Below are 20137 nucleotides of genomic sequence, written 5' to 3'. Positions count from 1 at the left end.
CTCTCTCTCATAATCTCGCTCTCGAATTTGATTAGGAAGTTCAGTGGCAAAAAGAAGGAGATTCATTAGCTCGTTATTTAGTCAGACTTGCTGAGATGACAGAATCCGTAAAAATTATTCAACAAGCTTTGGAAGGAATTCCAAGGGGACCTTATGAAAATTTAGAAATACGATCTTTTGATAGAGGAAGGTCTTCGGAATGATAATTAAACAGACTCAATAATAATGTTAGAAAGGACAAGGTCGAGAGTTCAAAGTTCGACGTACAAATGAAAGGAAGGTCAAGGGTTCAAAATTCAACATATCTAGGTCGAATTTTCAACCTTCGACTTATTTTTAAAAAAAAAACAACAATATTTTTACAAATAATTTGAAAACAACAATATTTTCCTAAATAGTTTCTAAAAGGACGATATCCTTTTAATTTTCCTGGTAGGTTTCATTATTTTGATTTTTAATTGCCAGTTTTGGGGTTTATACCATAATTGTTAGGTTTTGATTTCCATTTGCCAGTCTTGAGAGTTACACCTTAATCATTAATGTACCTACGTTGTATTTGTTAGATACAGTTTTATTTTTGTTTTCATATTTTCTATTTGTTTGTTTCCAGACATTGTATTTGGATCAACACGGTGTATGGACAACTTTTTGCTTTCATACAGTATTTTTTTCTCTTTCTTCTTCTTTTGTATAATTTTTAATTCATTTTCCATTTAATATTTCTTCAATTTCGGATTTTTTTAATTATTTGGTTAGATTCTAATTTGTACATTTATGGTAGTTTTGAAATTTTGATTTGATTTTGATTCTAAATATTGTATCCTGAGAAGGATATATCTGTCAATGTTTTAAAATAATTAGCGTGTATTTAAATTCATTTTTTAAATGTTAGACTATTTTGGGATTGGAACTTTATTTACATATTTTTCAAAATTTCATTTACAAATAAGATATTTGTCCATATTTGTTAATATATTTTAGTAAGTGCAAAAAAAAAAAAAAAAAAAAAACATTGCATTAATTTCATGTAGATTTTGGCATTCATATTCCCTAATATGATGAGATAATTCAAATGTACCATGTAATACTCGTTAAGGGATATATAATATATTTTCATACATATTTGCAATAATACAGTATCAGTGCATTTGATCATATTCCGACATTAGTTTAATATACAATATTTTAACTCTCATGTATATTGTCTATTTGTTATTTATTATAAACATTCTATATATCTAATATACATCTTATATATGCGTCAATGGAAGTTATATTGGTTTCCCCCACAATGAAAGCAATGCTACTACCATCATTACAAGAAAAAAAAGTATATCCCGACACTAAAACTAAGCGTCGGTGGCTAGATCGGTTGGCAAAACCACATCTTCCGACGTTGTAATGCAAGTGTCGAGAGTTTTAATTTCTATCGACGTCGTAGAACATCCGTCGGCATATTGAACAGATCTCCTGATGCTCTATTATTATGCGTCAAAAAATAGTAACCTGAATTCAAAATTAAACAACACCTGATAGAGAGCGTAACTCCCAACCAGTATTTTGACCGTTGAGAGTTGTTCTTTAAAAATCACTAGATCTCTCTCTTCTCTCTCAGCCAGATCTGTACCCATCACTTGGATCTCCCTCTCTTGCACACCTTCACCTTCGATCTCTCTCTAGGCCAGCTTCATCTTCACGAAGCCCCAAAATTTTAGAGAGAGAAAGCAATAAAGTGAGAAGATGGGGTTCATAATTTTGCCCTTCAAGAATCCCCATTTGATTCAGTCTCCACGGAAGAAGTCGACCACTGGAAGGGTTTTTCTTTACTGATCTGCAGGTTGGTGTTCAATTAGAGATCTGACCAATTTCTATCAATCTTCAAAGCCCATGACAAGAAATTTTGGTTCTCTTTTTTTTCCTCGTGGATTTTAAGGTGTGTTTTTTTTCCAATCCTATGAAAGTTAATTTTTCAAAATCAATTTCTTGATTTCTTGATGATGTAGTTCTATTTTTTCCTATAATCTATGTTCATGATTCATCATATGCTTAATTGCTGCTGAAAACTGCATCCTGGGAAGTGGGAGGATTTTGTGGCTATACTTATGAAATTATTTTCCCTTCTAGGAAAAATTTGAAGGTTGTTTGTTTTGTTTTGTTTTATCTATCTCTGTGGAATGAGAAATTGTTTGTGTTTTTTTGTGAAGAGTAGAAGTAATTAGAAAGTTTGATTGCTGATTTAATTGTGAGGAAGATAAGGACTTGGCTCGAGTGTGATATTTGGTTGCCTTTTCTTGGCTCTTGTTTCTGAGCTTTATTATCTGTTATGGTGGAAGAAGAGGTTGCAGTCAGAGATATTGAAATTATTGTAGTAGCCCAGCTAGAGAGCCATTTTACATGTTTTGTTGGAAAAGGTCATCTTCTTTGAGTCACACAGTTCTAAATCCTCAAGATCTAAGTTCATCAGTAAGATTTGGACCTGAAGGGCAGTTTAATGTGCATAATTTAATTAGAACTTGTACAAAATAAACAAAATTAACAATCCATCTATTAAATTACAACATTGGCTATAAATTAGAACCCTTTTGTGGTTCAATTAAGGTTTGATGTTAGCGACTTTTGTGGTTTGATGTTAATGTCTTTTGTGGTTCAGTCAAGGTTTGACTATAAATTAGAACTCTTTAAGCCATAATTTCAAATCATGAACATAGAAAAGATATTTTTCTTTATAAATTAAATCAATATTTGATGTTAAAGACTTGATTGATGTTAGTCTTCTAAGGACTAAAACGAATAGCCAAAACATTTAAATTAGTTGTTGCCTCTAATTTTTTATCTAAATAATATATGTTATAACTTGTCACAGATTCACATTGGTTTCAAAAGGTACCTAACTAAGAATAGATAAACAGTTGATTAAAATTAAAGATATGTATAGAGAATGAGTAGCCTAGTTTCTAGATATGGCTAAGTCCATGTTAATAATTTTGGAAAAACAAGGTGTCCATGCAAAAATTATATGAATTCAATGTGGGAGTCATTAGAAGGTGTGGGATGCCATTTCTTCACATATGGAATATCCTCATCTTATAGTCAATGGGTATATCATGGAGAACCTCCTGACTCGAAGATTAGGGCTTCTTCCCAGCCAGAGGCATCCGAAACAGGAGAATCATAAGTCATCTTGATTCCCAGGATGATTCTCCACCTTTCTATCAGTTGCATCATGCTAAACTAAAAAAGAAAGAAGAGAAAGAACTTGGAGTTGGCGCCTATAGTAGCCCTTCCACTTTAGTGTAGTTGTAGTTTGTATTGGTACTGAATACCCCTGAAGGGAATTTTTCTCTACTTCCCTCAATCTTCACTTTACGCCACGCCGACTCCCCAACAAGTCTTTCTTCCTTCATTTTCACTAGCGCTTCCCGGAAAAGAAGTTGTTTTCTATTTCGACTCACAAGGCTAGGTCTTACACCCGAAAGAGTCTTTCACTTTACCTATCTTAACTGAGAGAAATCTAAACAGGACAAATAGGCATTTTTCGGATTTCTTTCCTTCGATGCGAGTTCAGGTGTCAATTTGCTTACCACAGCCCACGACCAGAGGATTTCGGCGGAAAATGGATTCTTTAGCTGTCTTGGCTGTTGAGTTTAGGCAGCTAGCTCTCCGAACCGTGCGGGAAGGTTTCGTCGGAATACATCCTGTCTTTTCACCTTAGTAGTCCTATGCATAGTCAGTATTATAGCCCCAATCAGTCTTCCAGAGGGGACAAATACCTGTCTCCTTACACTCGAGCTAGCTTCGATGAGCGCTATACTTTCATAGTTATAGGATAGAGGTCAAGCCTCATATTTTCTTTAACCTAATTAATCAGCCCCGGGGGAGAATGGTGATGGAGATGTATTGCGGGAATCTAACCCAGCGAAGAAAACACCTACGACTAAGTCAGGTTGACCTTAGGGCTGCTGTCTCTCATGCCACTGCGGAATTGGGGGTTCGAAAGACTTGTAATGGAACGCTATAGCACAATTAGCATTTTTGCAGAAATCCTTCTGACCCGAGATCGGCCTCTCTTTTCCCGGTGGTAGGAAAAAATTCCAAAGTTTTTTAAATGAATGCTGCCTAAAAAGAGAAGATCAACCGAACTATTATCCAAGAGGAATCCTTCCAATATGTCCGCCATTTTTGCGTTGACTTTCGTGACCTCAACAAAAGCCGGACCCAAGGATTGATTTTCCCTTTGCTACACTAACACGACACCGAGTGACGGGTGAAGTTGAAGCAGACACGGTCCCAGTGATGTCTTCTTCGCTTTCCTGAAGGTAAGAAGACAAGAAGGCTATCGAATGGATTGAAGGGGACCGCCGCCCCCCCCGTCCCCCTCAACACACACACCAAGGTACATCTTTGCGCCTAACCGCTCCAAATTCGGCTTCTGAGAGTGGGGAACCCAGTCCTATCCCACGAACTCTCGTTCTTTTACCTTCTTTCATGCGAAAGTTGACCAACTTCTTGATCAATTGTTTTTGCTCACCATCCAAGCCCCCCATATAGCTTAGAATTTTCGAGCAATTGGAAGCCGCTTTCGATGACGGAAGAATGGAGTTCTCCCACCTTTTATATATAAAACCCAGAATTGCACGTAAGAAAAGGGAGAATCTTCATAGACTGGCTTCCACCAATCGAAGTAAGGGCTCGTCTCATTCTATAATGGCGTGGTAACAAGAGAAAAGAGATTGCTTTACGGATTACTTTTAGGAGAGATTGCCCCTGATTAATGTCTTTAGCGATAAATAGATTTATATATATAAAAGTGCTTATAAAGTGAACTTATCTAGAGGATTTGAGAGCCACCAAAATGTTTAAATACAAGGTGATGGATTAAGTATTATAGTCTAATGCAATTGAAGAATATGAGATGTTCAATCTTCTAAATGAGCTACAAATCCTAGTTGGCAAGGAAGATGTAGGGGAAGAAGATGTTGAGAATGAGATGCCTACTAATGTCCATGAGAGGGATACTTCAAATATATTTGAGGATTTAACGAGTAAATCACGTAATCAATTGTACACTGGGTGTACCAAATTTTCGTCATCAAACATCTTGGTGAATTTGATGAACATCAAACTTCTTAATGGGTGGAGTAGTAAATTGTTTGATGTGTTGCTAGAATTGTTAAAAGAAACATTTCCAAACAGTGCCTCCATACCTAGTTCCTTTTATGAAACTAAAAGGAAATTGCGTGGCTTAGGTCTAGGCTATGAGACTATTCATGCTTGCAAATATGATTGCATATTATATTGAAAAGAATTTGCCTAATCCCAACACTATCCAATGTGTGGTGAGTCACGATATAAGATTAACGATGGCAAAGGAAAGAACATTCCACATAATGTTTTACGCCATTTTCTATTGATACCGAGGTTAAAGCGGTTGTTTGCATCAAAAGATGGTGCTGCTGAAATGAGATGACATAGAATTAAACAAGTTCAAACGGATGATGTGTTGCGACATCCAGCTAACGCGGAATGATGGAAGCATTTTGATCGTGAATTTCCTCAGTTTGTTTCATACCCACAAAGTGTTCTATCTTTCTCGTGTTTCCTTATCAACATGTTAGACTAAGTTTTATGCATACATGTTTGTATGGTTTGAGTTTTGTTTGTATTCTTTTGATTGTGGGGGAGGGGGGATGGGAGGGGTTGATTATGTGCATATTTGTTTTTATGGTTGCCGTTTGTTGGATTTGCATGCTAGGAACATTCAAGGTGATGGATTAGTCATCGAACTTGTGGAGTGTTTATTTCTTGAAGTCAATGGGCTTGTGAATAGTACTTACGCATTCAAGTTTGTATTATTTTAATTGGGGAGGAAGGGTGTTTCAAATGCATCATAGAATATATACACTACAAGAAAAAGACTCTCTCAATGCCCAAAATAATCGTCGGAAAATATATCATCGGGAGAGTTGACTACATAATGGTGCCATCGTGAGTGCTCAATAACTCTCGACGTAGTATGTGACTCGTGCAGTTGGTAAGAATTCTCGACGCACCAAAAGCAGGCGTTAGGAGTTTGACCAAACTCCCGACACCTCACCATGCCTATCAAAAAATGGGAACGGAAGACCAATCTGGATGGACCGAACTTCCCACGAATTAAATAATTCATCCGGAGTTGTGTAGGAACTCCCGATGGGTACGATAGCCCGTTGGGAGTTTTGTTTTAAAACCTCTAAATCGAACGCCCAATTTCAAATCTGCTTTCTTCCTTCTTCTAACCTTAGCACACAGACGAGAAACCCCCAAATCGAAGCCAATTGTTCGTCTGCCATCTGTTGTCTACTATCCTCGTCCTTCATTTGTTGTCCGTCGTCCGTCATCTGCTATCCATCGATCTTCGTCCATCATTCATTCGTCCTTTAATTTAGATGGCAGCTGGTCGTCCGTCTGTTGGAAACTACTTTTGGTGAGTTGAATTTGACTCTACACTTTTATATTGAAGGAATCAAGCTTGAGTAGGTTGTAATTTGTTTAAAATTTGAGAAAATGATAAAACTAGTCCAATTATGAGTTAATTTTGTTGTTGTTTTTCATGCTTTTAGTTGTTGATTTTTCATTTCTTCAATTGAGTGATCTCGCTCCAAGCTCGAAATTCACAATTCTTCTCATTCTTGATGTCTCAGAGTTGTTCCTTGCTCGGTTTGGGTCTCAAGTGTCCTAAAATATGGGGTTAGGAATAAAGTCGTTCCCCTCATTTTCCTTTTAATTTTTAGCATATACTATATTTTATATCCTTGGTGTTACATTCCATATCTATCATAAAGGATGTTTTACCATAAATTTCACATAATTAGGAAATTGTTTTCAATTAACTTTTGATAATTCATTATGATTGTATGGGCATAAGTGTTAAAACTTTGGTAATAAATGAATTGATTCCTTTGCAAGAACAAAAAATAAGTAAATGAATAAATGAATTGATTTCCACATGAAGAGTTTTGTAAAGTAATTAAGCATTAATTTCCTTTTGGCGTGAATTTGGTGAAGAGTTTTGTAAAGTAATTAAGCATTAATTTCCTTTTGGCGTGAATTTGGTGAATAGGTTTGTAGGATAAAAGGATAATGAAAGGAAAGAATAAATGGTTGTGAAAGTTTATATTTCATTATGTTTGTGACTTCTTATTGCTTTTGTTTAATTGTGAAAGTTTATGAATTTTGAATGTTGTATAGGATGGGTTGAGATTAGTTATTCTTTTAGAGTTCAACTTGTGGTCTTTGTGCATATGTGAAAGTTTAAGGTTGAGAACATGAAATCTTAGAAGTGTGTTCATTTTCTTTGTTTTGTAGGATTGTAGGATTGTAGGATTTTCTTCTTTTGTAAGATTGTAGGATTTTTTTTGTTTGGTAGGATTGTAGGATTTACTTTACGGTTTTTGTTTGTTTTGTTAGATGCTGTTTGGAGATAATGTGGAAAATGTTACTGGAGTTGTTGTGTTGGAGATGATGTTGAGAGTTTTTTTCTTGTATATATTTGTCAAGACGTTATATCTTTTGTAAACCATTTTGCCAACTTTTCTGTTGTATAATAAAGAATACTATTGACTTTGTTTGTTTGTTTTATTCTTTATGCGAATATTTTTTATTTTCTTAATCATGTAATACATTTTAGGTTATTTAGATCAAATTAAAAAAAATAAAAATAAAAAGGCGATCTACCGACAAAGATGTCGGGAGTTTATATATCTCCCGATGGCTTCCCATCCGTCGGGAGTTCAAATTCAGAATTTAAGTTTTTGAATTTGAACTCCCGACGGCTAACTCCCGATGCATGCATAGATAGTGTAGGGAGTCCCAAACACCCGACACGTGTATAGACAGAGTTTCAAACTCATGGCACCATAGAACACGTGTCGGGAGTTTATACAAACTCCTGCCAGTATATGTTGTTGCGTTGGGAGATGTTCTTTCGATGGATATATCCCAACCAAACTCCCGATGACTAGTTTTTCGTAGGGAGTGGATCTCTCGACGTATTTTTTTTACCATTTTTCAACGATTTTAAGCGTTGGAAAAGGGATATTTTCTTGTAGTGCTAGGTCTTTGTTTTGAAGGCTATATGTGGCACAAACATTTATTCATTGGTTTATGTACAAGTTGGACTAAGTTGAATAATTATCCTTGCATTCAATAATAGTTAGTTTTAGGGTTGGCGTGGATGTGAGAGGATCAATATTTATGCTATTTGTTTTATGGTCATTTGAGATTTACTGTTTTAATTGAGTATTTTTCAATGAAACTAATTGAATTTTGAATTGTCTTTACTCTAGGGTGCATATACTTTCGAGTCGATGCAGGAGTAGAAAAGACTGGTTTTGGGTTGAGGTTCGATTGAGTTAGATGCTTGACACAAAGAATATGCATATATTACGATGAAATTATTTCGAGACTTCATTTATATCTTATGTGTACTGACACTTTTTTATGTATTAACGTTCTTGTAAATTCCATCTTATATGTATTTATATTATTATATATTAAAAGGGAGCAAGTGCAGGCTTTGAGTTTCTCCAACTTCTAATATGTGTAATGAATTCCAATTTATTCTCTTATGCTACAAACATTCGAGTTTTGGTTGATTCTCAAATATCAAAACTGTAAGTTAAATTACCAAAAAAATATTTAGTTACAAACATTCAATGTTTTGATCATATTTGAATATTAGAACTAAAAATTAAATTAGGAAAAAAAAAATTTAGCAACTGTCAGACAAATATCGTCGGTAGTTAGTATGTCTCTCAACGTTGTTGTCAACAGTTATATTAGCAGTCATCCCAGTTGCGTTAGATCTCCCGATACGGGCGTCGACAATAATGCAAATCAAGTTATTGGCATTTAGAAGATATCTACCAACGCTGTTCAAAGGCATCGACAAAGAGATCTTACTCTCGACACTGTTAATACAACGTCGAGAGAGAGGCATATCCACTGACGATGCTTACAAGGCATCGGGAGATGTCACGACGATGTATACGGCATTGAGAAATGTTTTTTCAACCCCTATTTTTGTGAAAATATGGGATCTATTAGGTTATTGACCTAAAATATAGGAACTTTAGACAATTATGAAAAATTGATTTAATGTTTGGGCTACTTGTGTAGAAACTATTATATATCTTATATGGGTCCTACAAATGATATATATACGTACTTATACTTTTTATTAATCAACAAGATTGGACATTTTTTTAAAGATAAACTATGTCCAACCCTTTTTTGAACTAAAAAAAATAAGGATAGACATAATAATCTTTAGAAAAAAAGAAAAAGAAAAAAAAAATAAAAAATGAGGCGTCATCACCCTTTACAAGGGCGGCCTTTCAATTAAAATTTGTTGTTGTGTCAATAACTCATCTGGAATAATTAAATTGTTGTTTAGTTAATATATTTAGAGACGCCAGTATTACCATTTAAAGAAATGAATTTTGTCGATAGTTTCTTATGTTAATTGGTGTAGCTTTCAGCTAGTCCATCCAATAAGATCCTATTTAAATAAATATTATTTTATTATTAACAAATTTATGGACTTTTCTAAGAATTGACCTAACTGAGATTTTGAATAAAAATGAACTGATATTTTTGGGGTCTGACCTACTTGTAAATCATTGAAGATGGTTAAGGAATTATATGACCACAATTTTCATAAGATATTGGAGACTGACAATTTATGAATTGTATATGTTCCATATGCCATAGGAATTATTATCAAAATGTTAGAAAATTAATAGCGTAAGGTTTTATTTCGCTCAATTAAATCCCAATACTGGAGATTTCCATAGAAAGAGACCGTCTCAATAGCTAACAATTTTGGATATTTTATGTATGAGACCAGGATTTTTTTTTAAAAAAATAATGTTATTTTAATATATATTACAAAAATAGAGTATATGAAAAAGTATTTTTAAAAAAATAGGTGGTTATTGAAGCAATTGACAAAAGTAGGGTAGTGGAATCGTATACGGGATACACGATTATCGTTTAATCCAGTCAGTACCACATTAGCTGACTGGTTGACCTGTTGCATGGAAACTCGTAGATCGGGTCCATGATTGCCATAATCATGGACCCAGTCCATGATTTGTTTTTCTTTTTTTTTTTAAAAAAAAATAGATTGACTATTTTTTTTTTAAATGGAGTTGTACAACAATATTAAGACTTTAGGAACGGGTCCACAAATTCCTTCATTATTAAAACTTAATTATATATTTAATCTACAATGAAAATATAATTATCTTGCACTCATTAAAAAATATATCATGAAATTAAAGAAGATTTACAATTAGTTCTTTAATTTACAATTGAAAATGAAAGTTTACATAAAATTTAAAAACGACCCCTTGGCCCTTACCCTCATGGGAGTTGTCTTCGTGTCCCTCTAAATTAGGTTCACCCTGTCGTTGTCGTCTACGACGAATACGTCTTCAATCGGTGTCAACAACATTGAGTTGTCTTGTTTGTTGAATAATACCTTCTATGTTGACCAATGTTTACTGGCACATTGAACCGTAAGTTGTTCTACACTGAATATTGTTCATCTCCGATAAAATTACTTTCTTTACTTTCTTTAACCGTAAGTGACTCAAGGTATTTACTTTCTTTTATTGATGACTTTCTCAAGGAAAAGTTGGGTTTTCTTTCTTAAATCAAAAGACCAAGTATTTGACAAGTTTAAGGAATGGAAACTCATGATTGAGAAGCAAACCTCTAAGAAAATTAAGTACCCAAGGACAGATAATGGGTTGGAATTCTGTAGTGAAGAATTTAACAAATTTTATAAAGAAACAGGCATTACCAGACATAGAACAACAAGATATATACCCCAACAGAATGGAGTGGCAAAGAGGCTTAATAGAACTATTATGGAAAGGGTCAGATGCTTACTCTCAGATGTCATCTTTAGTGAAAAGTACTAGGCTGGAGCTACAAGCTACACTGTGTACACCTTAAATGGGTGCCCACATACATCCCTAAACTTCTTATCCCCTAAAGAGTCTTACCACTAGAATTGAGGTGAAGACACCTAAAGATAAGTCCACTAGTCAGAATCCTCCAAATGATTTAGAAGAGGAAGAGGAAACTACAGATGATCACTTGATTTGAGTCAATACTCATTAGCAAGGGACATAAAAAGAAGGGTAATTGTTCCTTCGGCTAGGTATACTGAAACAAGTTATATGAACCTAGTTTTAAATGCTACAATAGCTCCAAATGACCAAGAACCAGCTACTTTTGAAGAGGCAGTAAGCTGCCCTGATGCTAGGAATTGGATTGAAGCTATATGTGAGAAATGCAATCACTAAGTGTTAATAACACTTATACCCTAGCTTTTCTTCCCAAAGGATGCAAACCAATAACATCTAAGTGGATCTAACTAAAGGCGAGTACTTCTAAAGATGAAAAGCCTAGATATAAGGCAAGATTAGTGGCTGAGGGATTCACTCAGAGAGAAGGTATTGACTATTCTAAGATCTTTTCACGAGTAGTAAAACAGACTTCTATCAGACTCTTGTTGTCTCTAGTTGCTCAATATAACCTTGAATTAGATCAGCTAGATGTAAAAATAACTTTCCTACATGGTCACCTAGATGAGATTATTTACATGGTACAACCTAGGGTTTTGAAGAAAAGGGAAATGAGGATCTTTATTGTCTTCTAAACAAGTCCATCTATGGACTTAAACAATCTCCTAGACGCTGGTATAGGAGATTTAATGACTACATTGAGATTATTGGATTTCAAAAGAGCTCCTATGACATATGTACCTATGTAAACTCAACCACTTATAAGAATAAGGTATACTTACTTCTCTATGTGGATGATATGTTGCTTGCTGGGGTTTTTAAGGAAGATCTAAGGCATGTCAAAGATCTCCTAAAGTGAGAGTTTGACATGAAGGATATGGGTCAGTCTAAAAAGATACTTGGGATTGAGATTACCAGAGACAGGGATTCCTCTACACTTAGTATTAGTCAACCTAACTACTGTGGGAAGATCATTAGAAGATTTAATATGACCAATGCTAAACCAATAACTATACTTATTGCTCATCATTTTAAACTATCCTCAGCTAATTCACCTAAAGAAACTGACTTGGAACACTTAAATCAGATGCAAATGGTTCCCCATAGTCGGACAATGGGTAGTTTGATGTATCTTATGATCTCTAGTTGGTAAGATCTTTCCTATTGTGCAAGCCTTGTAAGTAGATACATGTCAAGTCTTGGAAGAAGACTCTGGGAAGCTATTAAATGGATACTTAGGTATTTAATCTGATCTAAATAATCTAAGCTAATCTATCAAAGTGTAGAGGAGACAGAACTTGAGCTATATGGGTTTGTTGACTCAGATTTCGTAGGGGATCAAGACAAAACAAGATCTCTTATAGGTTATCTCCTTTTATATGGACTTAATCTACTAAGCTGGAAGGCAAATCTACAGTCTATCACAGCTCTATCAACTACTGAGGCAGAATATATGGCCCTTTCAGATGCTATAAAGGAAGCATTGTGGTTAAAGGGCTTGATGGAAGACTTTGGCATCAAACAAACAATAGTTAAAATCTACTTTGATAATCAAAATGCTATCTATATTTTCAAAAACCCACAATACCACTTAAGAACAAAACACATAGACATCAAGTTTCATTTTGTAAGAGACAAAATAGAACAATGAGAAATAGAGATCCTGAAAGTTCATACCTCGGAGAACGCAGCTGACATGCTTACCAAACCTATCTTGAAGCTTAAGTTAGCCAAAGTCTCGAATAGATTGGCTTCATGTTATCTGAAAAAGGTTAAACATCATTATATTTGGAAGGAAAAGGCAACATGATTGAAATTAAGGTGGAGATTTAAAGGAAAATAATCTCAACGGCTAGTTTTTTTCTTAACAGACTCAACAACTAATTTGTAACAGTCATACAAACATATATATATGCTGTACATTTAAACAACTAAGTGAGTTTTACATTTTTTTCACTTGTACAAATCTATAAAGAGAGAAAAGTTCTTATCTCTTGTAGTCTTCAATAAAGAATAAGCTCCCATCCCGTGGATGTAAGCACCTCTTTGCTGAACCACGTACATCACTTTGTAGATCTTCTCTCCCTCTTTCATTTTCTTCCTTTGCATGCTCGAATTTCTTCTTCATTGTCTGCGAATCTTGCCAAGAACAGAGAAAAGCTAGAGAAGGTTGAGAGGGTTTCAGATTCAAGTGTTAGAGAGAGAGAGAACTTTTGTTCAAACTGAAGGATTTTCATCAACTCACCTTATTTCCATCAGATCAATGTTAGTGGTATTCACCACGTATCGATCTCTGAGCTGAAGTTCGTGGCTCCTGCGGAGCCTTTCCTTCTACCTAACATCAAAGTTGGATCAGCTTTCTTCTCTTCTTGGGCTTGAAAAATAAAAGAAAGCCCGACAATTGCTACCCAAAATTAACATTTTACTACCCAAAAACAATATTAAATGCACTTTAAAACTAGGAACAACATAATTCAAACCATTATTTCTTACCATACACAATGCAACTAGAGAATCTCCCTTGATGGAACCTCATTTTTTTCCTACTTCCAATTAAAGAAGAAGAAATTAACTTGGCTTCAACATCAATGTCGTTAATATCATTTCATATAGCTCAATAGTAACAAAATAAAGCAGTTCACAAAATTCTGGGAAAAAAATCTCGCGTCAGGAATGTATGATGTAAAACTAGAAAAAAATTTGGAAAAAAAGAGAATATATCAAAGGAAAAAACTGGATAGATCTGAGCAGAGCTCGAAGTTGGAAGAACGACGGAGCTCGGCGAAACCCACAACACGAATGGATCTGATGAACGATGTGCAAAATAAGCTGACAGAGTTAGAAGAATGGCGGATCAAGAACAAATCTAAATGGTGGAGAAAATGGCGGAACGCACGGCGGAGCTGGAGTGACAAAACGCACGGGGAACGAACAGATCTAAACCCACGGTAGATCTGACGAATGGGAACGCAGATCGTCTAAACCCACGACGACATCGATGCTCTACAACTGACGAAACCTCATGGTGCTGCTAATCAGAGTGGCCGAACAAACAGGCAGACGAACGATGAGCTTGTGCATGCTCCGTCAGTGGCGTGCGGCGTGGGTGATCGGAGGAGCACTCGAACTAATGAGGAGACGAGAGAGAGCGACAAAACCTTTTCTTTCCTTTTAACGCTAATTCTTAAACATATATTATAATAATAATAATTATTATTATTATATATTTGTTTTCCTTTCCGGTCCAAAAAAATGCAGATCTTTAGTCTTGGTTTTAAATCGATATTATAAGTACGTTTACAATGTTAGTTTAAAACCAACATTAAAGATAATTTTTTTTTAAGAAATCGACATTATACATCTGTTTTTAGTTTTTCCAACAGACATAAAAGCTTAGATTTCTTATAGTGATATCCATTGTAAAACAAACCCTCGAAAGTATAGATCTGCTGTCAAGCGGCTACCCACAACACAAAACGAACCCTCAGGTGATGGTTAGGCTGATGGTGGCGCGACTTGGGCGACGAATAGTGACACATTCAGATGACTCAGATTGTTGATAAACGGTGGCACAAAAGAAGGGCGATGGTTGGCCCGACGGATAGTCGAACCAAGGATGGCTGGCGTGACGGCAAACAGTCAAACCAAGAAGCACGAACGACAGTAATGACTATCATAACAAGTATGTTATATATATATAGGGTTTTTTTTTCTTTTTTTTTTTAAAAAAAAACCTATATATATATATAACATACTTGCTATGATATATATATTCATTTATATGATATATAATATATACACATTTATATACGTGTTTTATGTAGAAATTGAGTCCATTTGTGATTTATATATCATGTGGTATATAATTTTGTTTATTTGAAAATTATGAAATGTGTGTCATATACTGTGATTTATGTTGAACATTAAGTCAATTTATATACTATGATATAATTGATAAAACAATTCGATTAAACAATATATACTCTTAATTTGTATATTGTTCTGCCACTGTTAAATCGAAACTTTTGAATAGTACATTTCAAATATACTAACAAACCTTAATATAATTCATGTATTGGTTAGAATATTTTCAAACAATAACACAATGTTCTAAGGCATATTGAAAAATAACCATGAATCTATTAAAAAACAAAAAAAGTATACATACATGAAAATGAAAAGATAAATTATGAAACATATGATATATACTGCTATATAAATAAAATTTAGGGGTCTTTTTAAATATAAAAAATATTTAAAAATATTTACACTTGCAAAAAGTTCCAAAATTACAAAATACTTTATAGAAAAATCCGAAAATAAAGGTAAAATACATTTTGTCTTTTAAGTTTTGAGTCTAATTTCTATAGAAATAATTAAAGATTCAATCCTTTTTCAAAATTTATTTTCATAAATGTTCATACTTTTTTATATTTTCGTATATAAGATTTAATGAGTTTTTGAATAAGAATAACCGTTGCTTGTGGTGGGCGGCTGGAGAGAGAATGTGACATTGAATTTTTTTTCCATATTTACAAAACACGGTTAATGTTGGAGACAGAAAATACATTTTTTTGTTGAGATTTTATTCATTTGTCTAATTGGAGAGAGAAAATACATTTAAATTTATTTTAAAAACAAATTAAACATGTAAATTTTGTTTGAAACCGAAATACACGTATAGGACAACATTTTTTCGTTAAGTATTTGAAACTATTGTATTAAGTATTTGAAATATATCACAGTATACAAATAAAAAATTAACTCAATATTTCTTATAAATGACAATATATATTATAAATTTTAGGAAAATTCTTATAAATAAAAAAATCTAAAAAAGATATTTACATTTCGCAGCAAAAAGTTCTAAAAATATTTTGTAATATTTGAATTTTTGTTATAAAGTGTAAATATTTTTAAATATTTTTTTAAGTTTAAAAAGACCCTTTCCTTTATAGTTAATATTGATGGGAAAAAACCATTTAAAAATAAAAATATTTTAATACATATCAAGCTATGCCCATTTTGTTCACTGCACCTAATAGTCCAACGAAAATTTGCTGTTCCAATTTTTTAAAAATCTATTTTTAAATTCTAAATTCATTTTTCTGTGGCGGCTGATAATTAGTCAAGTTTAATAATAAAAAAAAATAAATAAATAAATAACAACAACAATAATAATAACAACGGTTCTTCCACGTAGTCAACGGCATAGCTATCTTATAAGTGTTTAATAACTTTCTGAATTTTTAGAGAACGAAATAGGTAGTAGAGATGGGTGCCTTGAATTCGGAAATGCATTTCTTGCTTTCCTTCTTCATTCTCGCACTTCCACACTATACTTTTCCCACAAGTTCTCAGCCAACCTTTTTATATCACACCTGTTCCAACGAAGCCAACTACACCAACCACAGCCCTTTCAACAAAAATCTCCAAACCGTACTTCTCTCCATCTCTTCCAACACACAAGTCGATTACGGTTTCTACAACGCCACTTCCGGCCAAGATCCCGACCGAGCCACCGCTTTGGCTCTTTGCCGTGGAGGCGTTCCATTGGAACAATGTAGAAGCTGTGTGTATAACTCAACGCTCAGAATTACTCAAGATTGTCCAAACCAGAGAGAGGCAGAAGGATGGTACCAAGATTGTCAAATTCGTTACTCAAACAACTCGATTTACGGCGTCGAAGACACCAGTACGCTGATGTTCTTTTGGAACTATCAAAGAGCGGAAGACCCAGATGGGTTCAATGAGGCACTAAGGAGTTTGTTGGATCGGCTGCAATCGGAGGCTGCGGCGGGGAGTTCTATTAAGAAGTCAGCTCAGGGAGGGGAGAAGATTCGAAGTCCGAGCATGGATACAATATATGGATTGGTTGATTGTTTTCCTGATTTGTCTTACTTGGGTTGTTTTGATTGCCTCAATCAGCTTCAAGCTTCTATTCCTAGTTGTTGTAACGCCAGCATAGGGGTGAGATTACTTGCAACTAGTTGTCAACTCAATTACGAGTTCCACCCCATTTATCCCCCGCTTTTGTCTCCGCCTCCACCTCCGCCTCCGCCTCCGCCGCCGCCTTCTCATTCTCCTCCTCCTCTGCCCTCACCCTCGTCATATTCGCCTCCAAAACCTGGTACATTTTTTGGTGGAAAATGATGTGAAAAAAACGACTTTTAAATAGTTTTTTCGGACACGTTTGACTTTTAGATAATCTAAACTTACCATTTTATTTCTGTTGTATATTTAAAGTTCTTCTCCTTCGTTCTCTGGTTGAATGAAAATTATGAATTTGTCGTTGAATTAACTTGTATTGCTAAAAAAATCGTGATTAGGTAAGTTATCTTGCTTTTAACTAAGTTTGAGAGTAGTTCTATAGTTTTGGTTGATTTTTTTATTTTTCAGACAATATTTTAAGGGGATTTGAATTTTGGAAACTAGTGATATGAGATGAATTTCAACCCAAATTCATGAATTCCAGTCGGGAAAGTGATCTAAAATTTGGGGTATATTTTACAATAACCCCAATTGACTTCAAATGTGTTTATAAAAAAGTGTACCCGAGTAAAAGAAGATGTATTTTTAAGCATTTAATAAGTTCAATCTAAGTAGATCTTAATTTATATTTGCATTAGTAGTAGTAGTGATACCATCAGAATTGTCATAATTGTATCTCGTTTCAATACTCACAATTATCATATTTAACATGTTCTTTTTTATGTTTGGTTTTCCTTTTTTATTGTTCTTCCTCAATTTACAGTTTAATTACTGAATTTGTATTGATTACGCATATAACCCCTATTATTTAACTTTTTGGTCCTCTTTTATTAGGAAATAACGGCAATACCGGTATAAGTAGAACTGTTTTAATCATTATGGTGACCATCGTTTCTGCTGTCATTCTTCTTGTTGGCATTTTTATCACTTTGATATTGAGGAACCAAAATCACAAAAGACCATTACGCAATTTCGAAGGTATGAAAAATATTCCTCTGTTTTCCTAGATGCGCAGTTTAATATATGCTTTGATCCCAATGTTTTTCATGTCCTAATAATCTACGCTTAGATACATCTCTTGGAGACATCGGTAGTGAAATTAGCAGTGTGGAGATGATTCAATTTGATTTTGATAGCATTAAAGTGGCAACAAATGACTTCTCAACTGAAAACAAGCTCGGACAGGGTGGATTTGGAGCTGTTTATAAGGTATCAAATTGATTAAAAGAATTGCTAACGATGATGGCCAAATCATAATTAAGGAGTAAAGTAATATTGTAACTAGCAACCTATAATTATTACTGATATTTTCAGGGTAAGCTACATAATGGACGGCCTATAGCTGTGAAAAGGCTTGCTAATAATTCCCAACAAGGGGATGTTGAATTCAAAAATGAAGTACTTTTGGTGCTCAAGCTTCAACATCGAAATTTGGTTAGGCTACTTGGGTTCTGTTTGCAAAGAAGCGAAAGACTTCTCATATATGAGTTTGTACAAAATGGCAGCCTTGACCACTTTATATTTGGTATGATCTTGGTTTCTTTCTATGGTCTACGTTTAATGGAAAAGACATCCTTTCTTATAATTGACAAGATTTATTTACATAAATGGATGAGGATGTAGATTTTACGAAGCGGACACTATTAGATTGGGAAACGCGTTACAGAATCATAAATGGCATTGCGAAAGGACTTCTGTATCTTCATGAAGATTCTCGCCATCGAATCATACATCGTGATCTTAAAGCTAGCAATATTTTGTTGGATGAAGAAATGAATCCGAAGATTGCAGATTTTGGTATGGCCAAATTATTTGAAGTAGATCAGACTCATGGCAATACAAATAGAATTGTGGGAACTTAGTAAGTACAAATTTGTTATTTTTCCCTTAACAATACTTTTGAATAATTTAGTGTTGCCAATCATCTTAGCATAGTTTAGTAGATAAAGGTATTCATTACACCATCTCAAATGTTTGTATTGGGTTTCTCACCTAGCAATTATTGAATTAAATATTGCAATGATTTATTGTTTATTTTTATAGTGGCTATATGGCTCCGGAGTATGTAATGCATGGACAATTCTCAGTCAAATCAGATGTCTTTAGCTTTGGAATTTTGGTTCTTGAGATTTTGAGTGGTAAAAAAAACAATAATTTTCACAATGGAGAATACTTAGAAGATCTCTCAAGCTTTGTAAGTATATGAATTTTTATTTCTTAAGATTTCCCAACATGACAACATTTAAGCAACTAACAACCGTAGATGTTCTTTATAAATGCTAATATAAGGTGATCGTTGTAAATTTTCTTACAGGCATGGACAAATTGGAGGGTAGGAACGATTGCAAACGTCATAGATTCAACCCTTAGCGGTGGTTCAAGAATTGAGATGATAAGATGCATCCATATTGGATTATTGTGTGTTCAGGAAAATGTAACAAATCGACCAACAATGACTTCAGTAGTCATGATGCTAAGTAGTTCTTCTCTCACCCTTCCTATACCCTCTAAACCAGCATTCTTCTTGCACAGTGCTACGAATAGATCTAACACATTGCTAAGGCCGTATGAAACTAATTGTAATAGCGTGCCTATTCAATTTTCAACGAATAACATTTCAATTTCGAAGATCCATCCTCGTTAGATTATCATTATGGTTGTAAAGTATATGTTATTTTAATAGTTGTTTCTGATTTTATGAAACTATAGATTAAGCATTAGATGAGCTATGATTTGAATGTATTTTTCTTGTTCAATGAACCGTCAAACCTGACATAGGTTGTGATCCCATTGCAATTCTATTGTGTGATTCATTGCAATTTTTAAGGGCACGATGGAAGGCTGACATAAGTTGTTCTTGATAAGTTAAAATTTCATTAACAAAAAGTTGCATTTCTAAAGGTCCCTTCCCTCGAAGGAGTTTTCAAAGAATCAACAAATATGTTTTAACACAAACATTGTAATAATTGATGAGCAGAGACTAATATGGCCACATGTGCATTTAGAGCTTGAAGACCAAGTATCCTGACACACAAAACCCTGGTCCCAAAGGTCTTATGTAGCTCCAAAAA

The 20137-nt window shown here is 34.3% G+C and overlaps 1 protein-coding gene and 1 long non-coding RNA gene across 7 annotated transcripts; one reads left to right on the top strand and one right to left on the bottom strand.

The window, feature by feature from the left end:
- Positions 1-1455: 1455 nt before the first annotated feature.
- Positions 1456-14255, bottom strand: LOC120073892. 6 transcript variants are annotated; one of them, XR_005480837.1, is made up of 4 exons: positions 13569-14255; positions 13321-13410; positions 10403-13235; positions 1456-1831 (listed from the first exon to the last, which is right to left on the bottom strand). It is a non-coding gene; the product is annotated as an uncharacterized LOC120073892 (long non-coding RNA). The 6 variants fall into 6 exon arrangements; XR_005480838.1 differs by having other exon boundaries at positions 12753-13235; XR_005480839.1 differs by lacking the exon at positions 1456-1831 and adding an exon at positions 9037-9054.
- A 2084-nt stretch (positions 14256-16339) lies between these two features.
- LOC120073886 (cysteine-rich receptor-like protein kinase 10) lies at positions 16340-19710 on the top strand. Its single transcript, XM_039026801.1, has 7 exons — positions 16340-17205; positions 17901-18044; positions 18136-18275; positions 18381-18591; positions 18690-18927; positions 19110-19260; positions 19381-19710. Exons 1-7 carry the CDS (start codon positions 16350-16352, stop codon positions 19708-19710), a joined length of 2070 nt encoding a protein of 689 aa, XP_038882729.1. The 5' UTR covers positions 16340-16349.
- The last annotated feature ends 427 nt before the right edge of the window (positions 19711-20137 follow it).

Source organism: Benincasa hispida, chromosome 3, assembly GCF_009727055.1.
Source record: "Benincasa hispida cultivar B227 chromosome 3, ASM972705v1, whole genome shotgun sequence".
Classification (NCBI taxonomy): domain Eukaryota; kingdom Viridiplantae; phylum Streptophyta; class Magnoliopsida; order Cucurbitales; family Cucurbitaceae; genus Benincasa; species Benincasa hispida.
The sequence above is the reverse complement of the archived record's forward strand: the minus strand, read 5'-3'. Positions and strand labels throughout refer to the sequence as shown.